This window comes from Dendrobium catenatum, unplaced genomic scaffold, assembly GCF_001605985.2.
Source record: "Dendrobium catenatum unplaced genomic scaffold, ASM160598v2 fragScaff_scaffold_925, whole genome shotgun sequence".
NCBI classification, from domain to species: domain Eukaryota; kingdom Viridiplantae; phylum Streptophyta; class Magnoliopsida; order Asparagales; family Orchidaceae; genus Dendrobium; species Dendrobium catenatum.
Genome location: NW_021319387.1, coordinates 134,660 through 149,438, shown reverse-complemented (window position 1 = coordinate 149,438; position 14,779 = coordinate 134,660). Strand labels below are relative to the sequence as shown.

Sequence of the window (14,779 nt, the reverse complement as noted above, 5' to 3'; positions counted from 1 at the left end):
ATTTGTAATAGACTGCAAATAATAATGGATTCATTCAAACTGGGCCAGGCCCTGTGGTTTTTCCCCTTTTCAGGATTTTCCACGTAAAAATCTTGGTCTCTTATGAATATTGCACCCTCTATCTCTTATCTGATTGCGTGTTAGATTTTCGTACAAAGCTATAACGCTAAAGTTTATATTTCTCTACCCCGCGAATATTCCAGGACGCAACAATATTTATTGTCAACGAACTGTTATGCCATTACTAGAGGATGATGCAGAGTATTGCCTTTCTAAATGATGCAATTCCTGAGATTAATCCAATTGTTTCCTTGCCAAAATTATGCTCAGTGATATGAAATATCCTCGAGTAAGAATGACGAAGGCTGAAATTCCTACCTTAGTGGAAAAACCTCGGCTTTCTAAGTGTTGGGAACGAAGGCCTTGAAAATGTGTAGCTAATTCAAAGTGTTTGACCCGGATCACATAAACAATTCAAAGAAGAAAGGTTAAGATACAGGCTTAGTTAGTACATTTATATTGGTAATGCTATATATTATACTCATTTAATTAGACCTCACAAACGGATGTGTGCAGCCAGCCATTTCTTGGGACATTAACCATCAATATACTGCTGTCACTTTACATATTTAAATCATCTAAAATGTTTACAAAGTAGAATTCATGTTCGTGATGTTGGCAGGATTGGTATTCCCTTTCCAAGACAATGGCAGAGAAGGAAGCATTCAGACATGCTCAGGAAACTGGACTTGATGTTGTCACTCTCTGTCCAAGTATAGTTATTGGACCTCTACTGCAATCAACTGTGAATGTCAGCAGCTTCTTGCTCCTCGACATTTTGAAAGGTTCTCTTCTATAATATGACAATTATGAAGTACCTCTGGTTTAGGCTTCGTTTGGGACGGCTTTCTTACTACTGCTTAAAACAATTTTTTAGTGAAAAAAATTAATTTTTTTACGAAAAAACTGCTTTAAGAAGAGGTAAAAAAATCGTCCCAACCCAAACCTTAGTTTCATTAGTACTAAAAGTATCCTATAAAGCCTTAAACTATCCATCTTCTAATTAATAAGAATGGAAAGATGCCTCAACAACTTTTATAGGATCCAGTGAGTATACAGAGAAGGATCGTAACTGGCTTTTTGTTGATGTTAGAGACGTAGCTGAAGCTGCACTTCTGATATATGAGAAGCGTGAGGCATCTGGACGTTATATTTGCACACTTGACCCCATTAAAATTGGCGACTTCTTCGGCATGTTGAAGAACATATATCCTGGTTTTAAATACCATAAGAAGTAAGACTCGCACCCCATCTTAAAGCTGTGTATATTAGTATTTCATGTTTTATTAATCTGAAGTTTTGTTATTAAATGACAGTTTCCGTGAGCTGGGTATAGATTTACATATGAGTTCGGAGAAATTGAGGAAGATTGGTTGGAAGCACAGGACACTAAAGGAGGCCGTTTCTGATTCAGTTCAATACTATGAAGAAGCTGGTCTTTTAAAAATGGAATAGAAGCTCATGAAATGCTGAATTTGCTTGAGATTAAATTGTACAAATAAAACTGGCATACTCTGAATGTCCTATGAATTTCTTCTATCACTCTTGCAGAAACTCTATGAACTTCATGCTATTTGTAACTTTCTTTGATTAAGCACTTGGCTGCAATATTGAGGGTTGGTTTGGTGTGTGCTGCAAATTTTCTGCTTTCTATTCTTCTTGCTAATTTAGAAAGGCAAGACTCTGAGCATGATTTTGGCAAGGAAACAATTGGATTGATGCAATTTTTGAGATTAATCCAAGTCATTCCTGAGATTAATCCATATGCAATTCTCCATATATTTTTTTTTTTTTTTTAGAGCAGTAAAAGTTCACTTTAAGGCTAATTTTAAAGGTAAATTCAAAACAAAAAACTTTTGATTGATAGCCTAGACTCCCCTCGATGCCTCATTTCTGCCTCTTCTATGGAAGAGATGCCTTTACTCTCTTGCTCCTCACAATGGTGGAGATGTTACTTCCCTAGCCTCCTCAGCTAGTCACAAGTCTTTCACCCAAAGACTCTCATAAGAGCTCCCAACACATAACCTGGAGGACCAATGTGCAAGCAATTGAGGCAATCGTGTGATCTTCCTCATACAAGCCTTGACCCCTCAAGGAACAACCTCTCAACCTTGACTTCTCTTCTAAGTGGTTAGGACAATGTCTCTCAAGTATGAAGAGCACACCTCTCCTTCTCTAAGGATACTCTTTTGAGAAGAAAATGTATGTAGTAACTTTGCCTCACACACACATAATATTGAGAGCATCATAATTAGATATTTAAAGCAAACCCTACTTTTTAATTTTAAACGTACAATACAAATCGTAGATTGTATTGTTCGATTAGTTCAATATGAGAAAATACTCGAATTTGAGTTCTGATAGATTGGATAGTACGATTTGAATCATGCAGTATGATTAGTTGAATCAGATCAATAATCGTTATGTATGAATCATTTGTTTGTGAGCCAAATGTTATGTTCGTTTGTACTGTACAAGTATAGTACAAAAGGGTAATTATGATTTTGATCTAATTTGATTGCTTGATTAATTGATCAAAATAGGCAAGTTCATTACTATTTGTACAATACGTTTATTCAAAATTTTAAATTGCATGGTTTTGGAAATTTAGAATTTTGAGTGGGTATTTATCAGAAATATTTATAATCCTGGATGATCTAAATCGTATAGTATGATTAGTTATCATATTATTTTTTTCAATTTTATTAAGCACTTGAATTAATTTTTTGAATAATTGATTGTACAGTACGATTTAACAAAGAAATCAGTAGTTCAGTTTTGATCCCAATTAGCAAGTGTATGCTATGTTGTCTTGCCAATATACATCAAAATATATGAAGACTAAAAAAAAGAAAATATAGACTCATATTACAAATTTTAATTCAACTCAATTCTGAAATTCTTGAGTTTTCTCTTTTGATTTGACTTCTTCTATGTTGAACCTAAAATCTTAGTATAACAAAAATAATTTCTATATATTGCAGAGAATAATAAATTTATTTAATCATTAATATTTGAAATCATCAAAATAATATGTCGGGTTCATAGGTTTCAACAATAAATATTTGCATCACATCCCACACATGAATCCTTGAAGAATGAAATCAATTCAACTATAAATAGTTTGTGATAATACTTTCCACACTTATAATATCATTAAAGCATCTAAATTCAATAACACCTATTAACTTGTCCATAAAAATGCAAATAAAGTTTAACTACTATAATAACTCTTCTAGAAAATAAATTATTATTTAATTAATTAATTAACCAAAAATATATAAATAGTAGTTCTGTGTTTATAAGAAATAAACTTGGTAATTGAAATCTACTAATAAACAACAAGACATTAACCATACATGTGACCAATAATATATATATATATATATATATATTTGATTTCTTCCAATATGTGTATCAAAATAATTAAATTTGATTACAAAATAATAGTTCAATAATCTTGTTCTGGAGAGATCATAACTCTATCCCTTTCTATTCTGTTGGGCATTTTCCTTTCACTAAAATATCAAAATAATTAATATTATGAGCACAACCAGCTTAGTGGTATTCTTTTCTATATCCATTATAGATATCAATATCTAATTAAAATTTTAAATTTAATTTTACTTAAAAACTTAATAATTAGTAAATAATTTAAAAATTACTAACAGGACATTATTTCTTATTATTAACAGAGTGTACTTAGGTTCAGAATTACTATTTAAATTTGCACTATTCACTTTCACGTAACTTCAAGAGGTGTCATAGAATACTTGCCATCGGAGTTTCATATGTGCACAACTTTATTATTTCATTAGGATTCGTACAGAGATTCAGAACTTATCTGAACCAAAATAAATTATCTTTTGAACTTAATTTATCAGAATATGCAATATATGAATATAATGCACATGTTCTGACGTCTGCTTATATCTCCACTTACACTTATAGCTCCCTTAACCTCTCTCACCAACATATAACAAGCGGTGTTATTATAAAAAAAAAAAAAAACTCCCACGCCCACTTTCAACAAACGGGGCTCGAATATCTTCTACATGTAGACAGATGGGGTCATAATAGAACATATATGTCCCTTGTACCATTTTAGATAGTGCACGTTTTACTTTGAAGAATAAGTACTTCTCTAATGGCATATCAAGAATTATCTAATTTAAATGTAATAGTAATTAATTATGAACTTGATGCACTATGTGAATGATCCATGAATTTCAAAAATGACCTACATTATTATATATCACGTGTGTAATCTTACACACTAAACATTTTCCAATCCACTTAGAACTTTAGAAGTATGCTCAGAACAATATTTCATGCCTATTATAAAACTATGGTGAAAATTGAAAAAGCCTCATTTGCGGGATACAAATGAAAATCATCAAAGAGAAAATTAACAGGTAGAAATTCAACTTCTTATAGTTAAATGTTCATAATGAGGCATATAATAATATACTGAAAGTTATATAGTAAAGATATCATAAACCCCAAGAAAAATAAAGTATTAATCATATATTTTATAGAATTGTTTTTTTTTTTAATCATAGATACGAGTTTAGATGGTCTCATTAAATACTATAGGTGATATAAACATCATTTAAATCAAGATTAATGAACATTCATTCTAAATTGCTTTAATTACTTGAGTTTTTTTAGTAGTGGACATCACATCTTGCACTCCTTACATAAAATATCATTCTTGATATTTCTTATTTATAATACAGTCAGAAGAGATCTAGATATAGTTGTAACATCTGTACTTTTTTTTTTCCAAGTTGCTTCTCGCTCTGACCTATGCTTCCATTGAAATTTAACCATATGCATTTATTTATTACTTAACTATTTTATGCCATAAGCCATAATGCATTCAAGTTCTTCTCAGCAGGTCAAATTGGGTGGAACTTCTACTTCATTATCAAGAACCATTTGATTTTAATCTTATGCCTATTTCTTCAGTACCGATACATTAAAAATATTATGGGTATCCAACATATGATTTAGTAAGAATAATCTGTAAGCATATTTCTCAATTCCTTCAATGAAGTATACATATAGGGCTCCAAAAGATAATTCCCTCTCCTCTAGAGGGTATTCTCTTTTGGAATTCTATAAGAAAATCGGGAGTCAGAAGATGATAAGTAAGTGCATTTAAATCTATATATATTATAGGTGTAGAAAATTAGATTTGTTGGGGTGGAGCTTGACCGTCTTATTTTACTATAGGCCCTAGGTTATATAAATATTTTATATAAATGAAATAAAATTTCTTGCATTGCATTCATATGGGAGGTAGATTGTATTATATGGTAGCCTTTTTCATAGGTTTCTTACAGTGAGCATGTTCCAAACTTTATAGGAACATATATGCTAGTTCTAGGATGATACGGTAGTGATACAATATACACAAACATCTTTAGTCTAACATACATACATGCATTTTCTTTTCTACAACGTACACTAGCCTAGCACACAAGCCATTGGTAAGGATTGAGGAGCTCAAGAAATGAGGTTATTGTAGTTTTCATATGGGTTAGAGCTGTAATGTTGCTAGATTTTTTAGAAAGTTTTAGAAAATTTAGTTTTAGTTAAAAAATAAAATTTAGAGTTTATGAAGTCTTTGTGTCAAAACTATATTAGTTAGGTGCATTTGACCCGATTCATATTACTAAACTCTGATTATAAATATAAACCAAAATCCTTGATTTTGATATTAAAATAGTTATCTTACTTGTATGCATCAGACATGAAATTCATGGTTTTAAAATTGTGTGCTTAGATGATTAGTTGGCAATGCACTCCAAGTAAGCATAAGTCCAGATGCATTTGCACCTCTCAAATTTTTTCAGGGTTGATTATCCCGACATTCTAAATAAATTTTATAAATTTTAAAACTATTTTCAAAATGATTGATTGAAAATTGTAAATATTTAAATCAAATATAATAAACTTTTTAAATCTAAAATAAGTCTAGCCACCACTTTAATTAAAAGTTTTATCTTTGGAGATATAATTAATTTTAGAGGTTTGCCTCTATGGGAACCTAGGAACCCATATTAAAATAAATTATAATTTACTTTGGTGAAACAGATGAAAATCTTTGGAAGCAAATTAAAGATAATCATTAGTTAGTTTTATTTTCAAAATGATATGTAAATGTAAATTTTACCTTTTGGGGTGAATCTCATATTCCTTATTCCGAGTTTAATTATGAAAATAAATTTGTTTCTCTTTTTAAGTCGATAGTGTAACATTAGTCTATCTATTAAGGTAGTATAATATTATTTATGCAGATTTGTTTAAGGAAACATTATAGTGAATCAGTGGTCATTCATTTATTTGTCCATAGAAAGGAGAGAAGGGCAGAGAGAAAGTTCATCATAGGTTATTTTTCTTCATTGTCATCGTTGTGAAATTTATTCATCTAGTGGTAAGTGACCTTAACTCTATTTATATATTTCAATTATTTTAATGTTTGAATCTCTCTCTCTCTAATCTAATAAAAAAACTTTATTTTTAGTTTTAACAAACGTTTAACATGTAACTTTTGATATTTTATAGAAATATCCATTATGTACAAGTTAATATGATCATATTAAATTTTTACTAGGTATATTTGCAAGTGTGGCATTTTACCTAAAATGATAAGAATAAAAGGACACATAAAATCATTTAATACTATTATATTTGGTTTAATTTAGTGTGAAATGTCATGGATCTATTACTATATAGTTGACATAACATGTATCTTTGATGAGAAGCATTTTGACATGCATACTGATAGATATACTTAATATAACTACTATAATTCATAGTACTAATATGACTTTCATGCTATTTGAATTTCATTACATATGTACATGATATATAATATATGCTATCATAAATGATAAATATATGATATAATATATGCATCTATCTACAAGAAAGGCTGGCTAGAGAGTTGGCTGATTCAGGTTGGTCAGAGGCATATTATCATGTATAAAATGGCGAGTCGATAGGTTTTCCTTTAAATAAAAGTTTATGGTCTAATCCTTAAGAATATAACTAAAACATAAGGAGATTGACTGATATGATATGATACAATGACAAGCATAAAATGACAACTTCTTACATGATGTCACTTGACTTATTGATTGAAGAGACTCATGATTGATATGACTTATTCTTATTAGCTTAATTTAACTACACTATATGATATGATTGATACAAGAAAAAATTCCACCTGAAGCAGAGGTCATGACTTGCATAATATTATTGATATAAATGTATATAACTTGATTTCATTTGACAAGATATGATAATTACATAAGTAATATGATATGATTGATACATGAACAAGATAAATGATTAGACTAATAAAGGTACATGATATATGATACACATGAACTAATATGATATAATATATAATGGATATTATATCATATAACTTAAATCATTTATGATATAATTGATGGCATTCATAACATTGACTTGCATCAATAATGATAACTGATATAGTGGAGATACCACATGCATTATAAGTAATTTCATATGTATAGGCATGACCCATTGATATTGATAGAACATAGACATGACACATTGATAATAAAGATATTAATTATATTATTATGATAATTGATACATACTGATTTTGTTGCGATTACATTACACATAGTTCATCCATATGAGTATATTATTAAACCATTGATATCATTGACATGTATATGATGATATTTCATATAACATTTTACATGATAGACTAAAATAGGATTGAGATAGGGATTCAAGTTTTTGTCTTTAGGATTATTAAAAAAGAAAGAAAGAAAAGTATTGAAAAGGAAATCATTTTAGAAGTTAAAAGAATAATAATAATAATAATAATCCAACCGCATGTTAAAAATACATAAAATAACACATAACAAATATAAAAAATTAAATTTAAGTTAAGTTTTTTTTCTTAGGATTTAAATTTTGATAAAGTAAATAAAATTTAAATCTTAAAGAAAAAAATTTAATAAAATCTTATTTTCATATTGTTATGCATTCATAACTTCTTTATTTAAGCTTTTTAAAAAAATTCTTTTCATTAAGATTATAAAAAAATCAGCAAAATAAAATATTAAAAAATCTAATCAGCATAAATTGCCAGTTTAACGGCAACATGTTTCCGGTGGCCATGGCAACCCCCTAAACCTACTCTTAATTTTCTAATGTTATACTTTTAACATCTGTCTTTTTTTTTTTTTTTTTTCTAATTTTATACTTTTAACATCTGTTTTTTTTTTTTTTTTTTTAATAGGAAGCACTGTTCTTAGTCAAGTATAAACTTCAGTCGATCTAACATGCAACCCATACTAATTTACATGGGCCAACCCTTAAGATTTTCACTGTTTGCCAAAGTATTCGAACCAAAGATTTGAGCTTCGCCTAACTCTTCACCACCGGACAAGCAGCAGTGGGTCAAATATCTGTCCTTTTGGTAGGCCTATAATAATTTTGTTGCGGACAGCACAGTTGCCGCTAACACTATAATATGCAGAATGAAGCCTAGTGGTTTGAATTTTAACGTCAACTTGATGAGTTCTCCAATTTGTTCTTTACGGGTAGGTGACCAGTCGAAACTGGCGACCATTCAAAAGAAGCGAATACTTTTCAAGGTAAAGACATGAAGAGAATTCGGATCCTTTCCAACGGCACGTTAATTACATAAACGGAGTTACACTTATCGCATCCCCGAATCCATATGAGATATAGCAGCTAGAGAGAAAGAGAACTGGCTGAAAATGGAGGAGCATATGAGCGAGTTGAGGAGAGTTTGTGTTACTGGAGCAGGGGGTTTTATTGCTTCCTGGCTTGTGAAGCTTCTCCTCTCCGAGGGCTACAAGGTTCATGGCACCGTCAGAGATCCAAGTACCACTACCGAACTGTTTCACTTTTCTTTGGTTTCTTTCACTGTTCCGAAAACCCATTCTTTTGTTATTTTGTAGAGAAGAAACTGTTTTTCTTGTGCATCTCAGCATCCCTAGGTCATTTTCATGCTTAGGGGCTGCTTGGTATCCTAGTTCTATTTTGATTTCGGCAAGTGCATGTTAAATTTGACTTTGTATGCGTCATAATATTCATAATTAATCAAGTAAGATTGCTATTTATTTCTGGGAAATATGTGCTCAAAAGTTTGTTTTCTTGCTGTTTGTTTTCATTTTTTGAAGGACTTCAATAAGCAGTTTGCGAAGAAAAGAGAGATCATTTAAATCCAAAATAATTTTTTGAGCATATTTATCTCAAACAACGGAGATATTTGACCTATTATAGCAATAATGAGGCATTTAAAGTAAAAAATTTCTCTTATTTTTATAAAATTGCTATCTTAATTGAGCTTGACTTGTCCAAGGCAATGACAAGAATGACCATTTGACAAAGTTGGATAAGGCAACAGAGAATTTGCAACTTTTTAAGACAGACTTGCTTGACCATAATACTCTTGAGACAGCCATTTCTGGTTGTGAGGGAGTCTTCCATGTTGCCAGCCTTTTATTTTAACCGGAATTTCAAATCCAGAGGTAGTACTAATTTGATTACAAGTTTTCTCAGTTCTATTATATATTTTCAACTATTTGAAAGCCAAATGTTCTGTTTTTCAGGAGGAGCTTATGAAACCTGCTCTTGTGGGCACTAGAAATGTACTCAAAGCATGCTCAGAGGCAAATGTGAAAAGAGTTGTGGTTGTTTCATCAGTTTGTTCTGTAGCATTTAATCCAGATTGGCCGAATGGTACAATAATGGATGAGAGTTGCTGGTCAAATGAGGAGTTTTGTAGGGAAATTGAGGTAATTTATTTGTTATATGTGAGAGTTAGGATACTGGGAGTTTTAAAAATGTTTTAGGTATATTTTTTTTAACTAAAATCTTCTACTTACATTGAAACTAATTTTCTTTTCTTTTTTCAACGTAGCAATAATATGTTATCATTAATCTTCATACTTCTTTAACTAGTTTGACTTTATTTTTTCCATAATGATAATGTAACATGATTTTAGATACTTTAATTCAATAATTTTGCCTAAGGGTGAACGTAGACAAATGGTTAAGTTGTTTGTATGTAATACATCATCAGAAAATTCATCTGATCATATACAAATTTGTGTAAAGTTAAGGCCTCAAAACACCTAAGTGTTATGGATAGAAACTTTAGAACTTAATTTTGATATCATTCAAACTTGAAATTTTGTAAACTTGTGTAGTTAAGATGGTGCAATTTGACTTAGATGAATCAAACAATATTGTGATGCACAAATTTGAGTAAAAATGGCCTAAATCAAACACTTATAAGCATAATTAGAAACTTCTCAGGGTTATTTAGAATGTCCTGTGAATTTTGAATACTTATAACCAAAATAAATGTCATGACAAGATGAATGTAGCAAGTTCATGATCACTCAATGCTTAGTTCATTAGGGCATTAAGAGATCCAAAAAATATTTTATGATTAAAGGGTATCTTTTTTGATTGTATGATGGAGTATCCAAGATTCTAGTAGAAATGATCAGAATGCCCTCCCTAAAGCTCTATAAATAGGCCTTGTTCTTATACATTTTAGGACATCTCATGGAGAGAATTATCGAGCTTTAGTCACCATTTGGTTGGAGCTTCAACCATCAGTCTTTGAGATTTCATCATATTTTCTAGTCACTCTATCTTATCTCTGGTCTGAAGGACAACCACACCGGCCACCCTCCAATACTTGATTTTAGATGCTAATGTTTAACTTTGCTGCTGGCCGACACGAACAAGCATCATCAAGTGGTGCTAAAGATGGTCACTAACTGACACCAATGATCACCATAAAATGATTTCAACAACCATCATTTCTTTTTGTGGACAGATGCTAAGCACCATTATTGCTCATACGCTAATAATTATGTTCATCCACCATCAACTAATGCTATCATTTGGGTTTGTCATCTTCCAATAATTGCTATTGTCTATCCTTTGGTGATCGTTTTCACTTTTCTATTATCACTCATAAATAGCTCACACTTACAACTATTGCCACACATCTTTTGAGGCTTGTTGTTGTCTAACTTAATACCCATCATCTCTCTCCGTCACTCATTTTTTGACACTAGCACCTGCTACCATCTTTGATCAATGTTGACACTTGTCATTATTTATTATCTCCATAAAAGCCATCTATTTCCAACATTCTCATCCACCATTACGAGAGATAGCTTTTACAATTTAGTCATTATAATCCTGCCTTATCCAACTATGGAGGAGGGTATTTTTTGTTATCTCTAAGCTATAATGAAATTATTTCAATTAGGTTAAAACTTAGATTTATTTTCTTTTCAAGTTTTCTATGTAAAAATCCTCACACTCTTATGTGTTACAAGCTATTCATTTTTGATGTTGGATCTTATGCAACGTTAAGATGATAAACTCTCCCTCTATTATCTTAAATATTCTAGTATGATATATTTTAGCATTATATATGAGAAATAATCTCACCATCGCATATTATTTTAATTGTTAACTAATGGATGACAATCATTACAATCACAGCAATCATGCAAGCCTTTCCCTCTAATTTTCATCTCTCCATGAAATAGTCCTTCAACTAGGGACATCGGTCCTCGACTCCTCTCCTTCATTATAAGTTTACCCTTTTATTGAATGCACCTCTAACCCATCCACATTTGCATGATTGTGGGGTCACAAAATTGTATCTCCTGAGTGAGACTCATTAGCTAGTATATCACAACATGATTACACTAGAGTCTATCTCCCGCATGATCAACTCCATGTTAAGTTTTATTAGTGCAAGGAAACATAGATAGTGTCATATCACCACAAGGCTAGAATTCAACCTCCATTGAATCCGTATAATGAACTCCTCAACATCATTTGTTCCATCCATCCTTTCTAGTACATCCCAGTTAGCATGCAATCCTCCATTGACCATTACAAATTTGGCATAACCTCGCTTCAATGACTTCCTTCGTGACCTTCTAGATGAACACTAATGTCTACTCCAATAACAATATCATCATCATCAAGCCTTTATCCCACTATATGAGGTTGACTATATAAATCCTTTTTCTCCATTATATTTTATTAAGAGTCAAATTTTCATTTAAATCTAATAGAAAATGTCATTTCTAATCATTTCTAACTAAGTCTTTTTTGTCTACCTCTACCTTTCTTAATATAGACTAAATCTAATACATTGACTCCCCTAATCGGGTCTTAGGCGACTCTCACTAATCTTATCTAACAATAGTGCTACTCCAACCTTTTCACATATATGCTCGTTTTGCATTCTCTCTCTAAAAGTGAAACCACTCATCCACCTGAGCATCCTCATCTCTGCAACACTTAACTTAATTTTATGCTTGTCTTTTTTTGGTCAACATTGTGCACCATAAAGCATTTCAGGTCTCACCACCATTTTACAAAATTTTCCTTAAGTTTGAAGGGTACTTTTCTATTACACAATAGGCCTGATGTAGTTGTCCATTTAAATGCTAATATGGACCATCAACAAATTGTACTTCATGTAGCATCTTCTAACATTGATAGTGAATGATGCTATTGCGTGCTTAAAATCTTCTACTATTGTGTGGGCTCCGAAAATTCGTCCCCGGCCTCCGCTCGCTCTTTTCTTTCGGCGAGGGAGTTTTAACTGAATAAGCTTTAAGTGGGTTGATAGATTTATTTCATTTTAAATATTTTGGATTTTGAGATTTTTTTTTGGATTTTTGTGGGTATTTGAGTGGAATTTGGAAGGCATTTGAAAATATTTGGAATGGATCCCTCCGGATGAAATAATCATTCAACACGGCCATCATCGGGGTGTTTGGGGTCATTTCTATTTTTTGATTGAACCTTGTCAACTCGGCTGAGCTGTTGACCGAGGATCGGGTTTCTTATAGGTTTTGTGTTTTTATTAGTGAATTCATATTGTTATAAATCTTGAAGGACTAATATGAATGTATTAAAACAAATATATCGATCGCCATCATCGTATACTTGTTTAATTGTTCGAACCCTGTCGACTTCTATTGACCCGTATAGAATGATCGGGTTCGAACTTGAATTCACTCGTTGACCCGCGCAGCATCCCTAGACGTCACGTGTGTACCAATAACACGTTCGTCGGGGTCCATGCAGGTGTTTTGGGGCATTTTATAATTAAACCATGTCGACTCCTTTTTACCTGTTAAGGAGGATTGGGTTTAAATTTAATAACCCGCGCAGCATTCCTAGATGTCACGTGTGTACCAATAACACGCTCGTCGGGGCCCATACGGGTATTGATTGTATACTCTCTTTTAGTGTACCTAAGTGTATACAAACTACAACGCACATGCGGGGGTACTTTGAAAGTATTTGTAGACGCATTATGTCCGCTTGCATAGAAGTTGCGGATCCGGTGGCGTGATGTAGTAGCTTCTGAATAGAGTTGTTCGCTGTTTCATACAGGCAGACTGTCGTGCACTACTTGCATGATTTATACAGGCAGATTGTAGTGCACTAACTAATCTCCCGTCTTGGCCGTAGGGCTTGCACTTGTTGAAGTTCTACATTTTACTTGTGGATGCTTATTCAGTTGTTCATAAGTACTTGTATTTACAGTGAATTCATGATTCTTGCTTGCATGTGAACTGTAGGGTCATATCGCATTCACTATGCATCATCCCTAGCGTATTCATTTGTATATATACTAGCACTGGTTGTTGGATGGATTGTGCTTCTCACATGTCACCAATATTGGCATTACTTATTACAACCGTACATGTTTATTTGTAAGCATAATATGAGGTGGATATTTCAAGTCAAATATCGTCATTCTAGAGTTTCATGTCATGACTTATAATCATGCCACCTTTCTTCCATTTCACTAACGCTTGTGAGCAAGTTGTGTTGGCAACATCCTTGTCCACTACAAATTATTGCTTACTTGCATTTGATCTTTTTTCTTTGATATTTCTTTTTGGAGTTTGATTATTGTTGGTGATAGGGATGCCACCACATCCCTTCATGCCCACTCATTTTGCAAAATATCTTTAATCAAACAAATCCTTACACTCTCTCTTAGTTGTATTTGCTTGCATGAAGTTTAACTTTGGAGTGTGGCTTACAAATCTTTGTTTTCACTTTGACATTTATCTATCCAATGTCAAGTTCACAATTATTTGATCGTTGCTCATTTCAAATTTCATGTCATTATGAGTTTAGCTCTTTAAAGTTCATTCAAGCTCAAGTCCTATGCCTACAAGTTTGATTGATATTTAATTTGAGTGAAGGTTCTTCATGTTTGCTCAAATTAGAGTCCAAGTTTGAGTACAAGTGCATCCCTTGTTCTTATCAGCTTCGGTCCACATTCAAGTTCAAGCTTAGTCCAAGTCCAAGCATAGTACATTGTTCTGTTGTTCAAGCTCAAATCCCAAATAAAAGGTCCTCCATGATCTTTGAGTTTAAAATTCAAGCTTAGATTGGGTTCATCAAATGCATGTCCACAAGTATCAAACTCAAGTTCACTTGAGTTCAGGTTCATTTGAATTTCTTTCCATATGATTTAGGCTTAGCACTTTCAATTTATTTAAGTTCAAGCTCTTCTTTAGTCATTTGATTTGAGTTCTGAGCATAGTTCCAAGTTCAAGTCCACCATCGTTCTTGCATGTCATTCGAGTGCAATCAAGTCCAAGTCCACCATTGTTCTTTT

At 32.1% G+C, this 14,779-nt stretch overlaps 1 protein-coding gene and 1 pseudogene across 1 annotated transcript in view; both read left to right on the top strand.

Moving 5' to 3' along the window:
* LOC110106446 (cinnamoyl-CoA reductase 2-like) overlaps positions 1-1,699 on the top strand; it is a 16,278-nt gene extending 14,579 nt beyond the window's left edge. The window contains exons 4-6 of the mRNA XM_020836365.2: positions 683-845; positions 1,102-1,294; positions 1,377-1,699. Of these exons, the coding sequence (XP_020692024.1) occupies positions 683-845; positions 1,102-1,294; positions 1,377-1,515 (495 nt within the window). The 3' untranslated portion in view covers positions 1,516-1,699. The remainder of the gene's footprint in view (positions 1-682; positions 846-1,101; positions 1,295-1,376) is intronic.
* Positions 1,700-8,630: 6,931 nt separating this feature from the next.
* Positions 8,631-14,779, top strand: part of LOC110106464 — a 17,344-nt pseudogene continuing 11,195 nt past the window's right edge.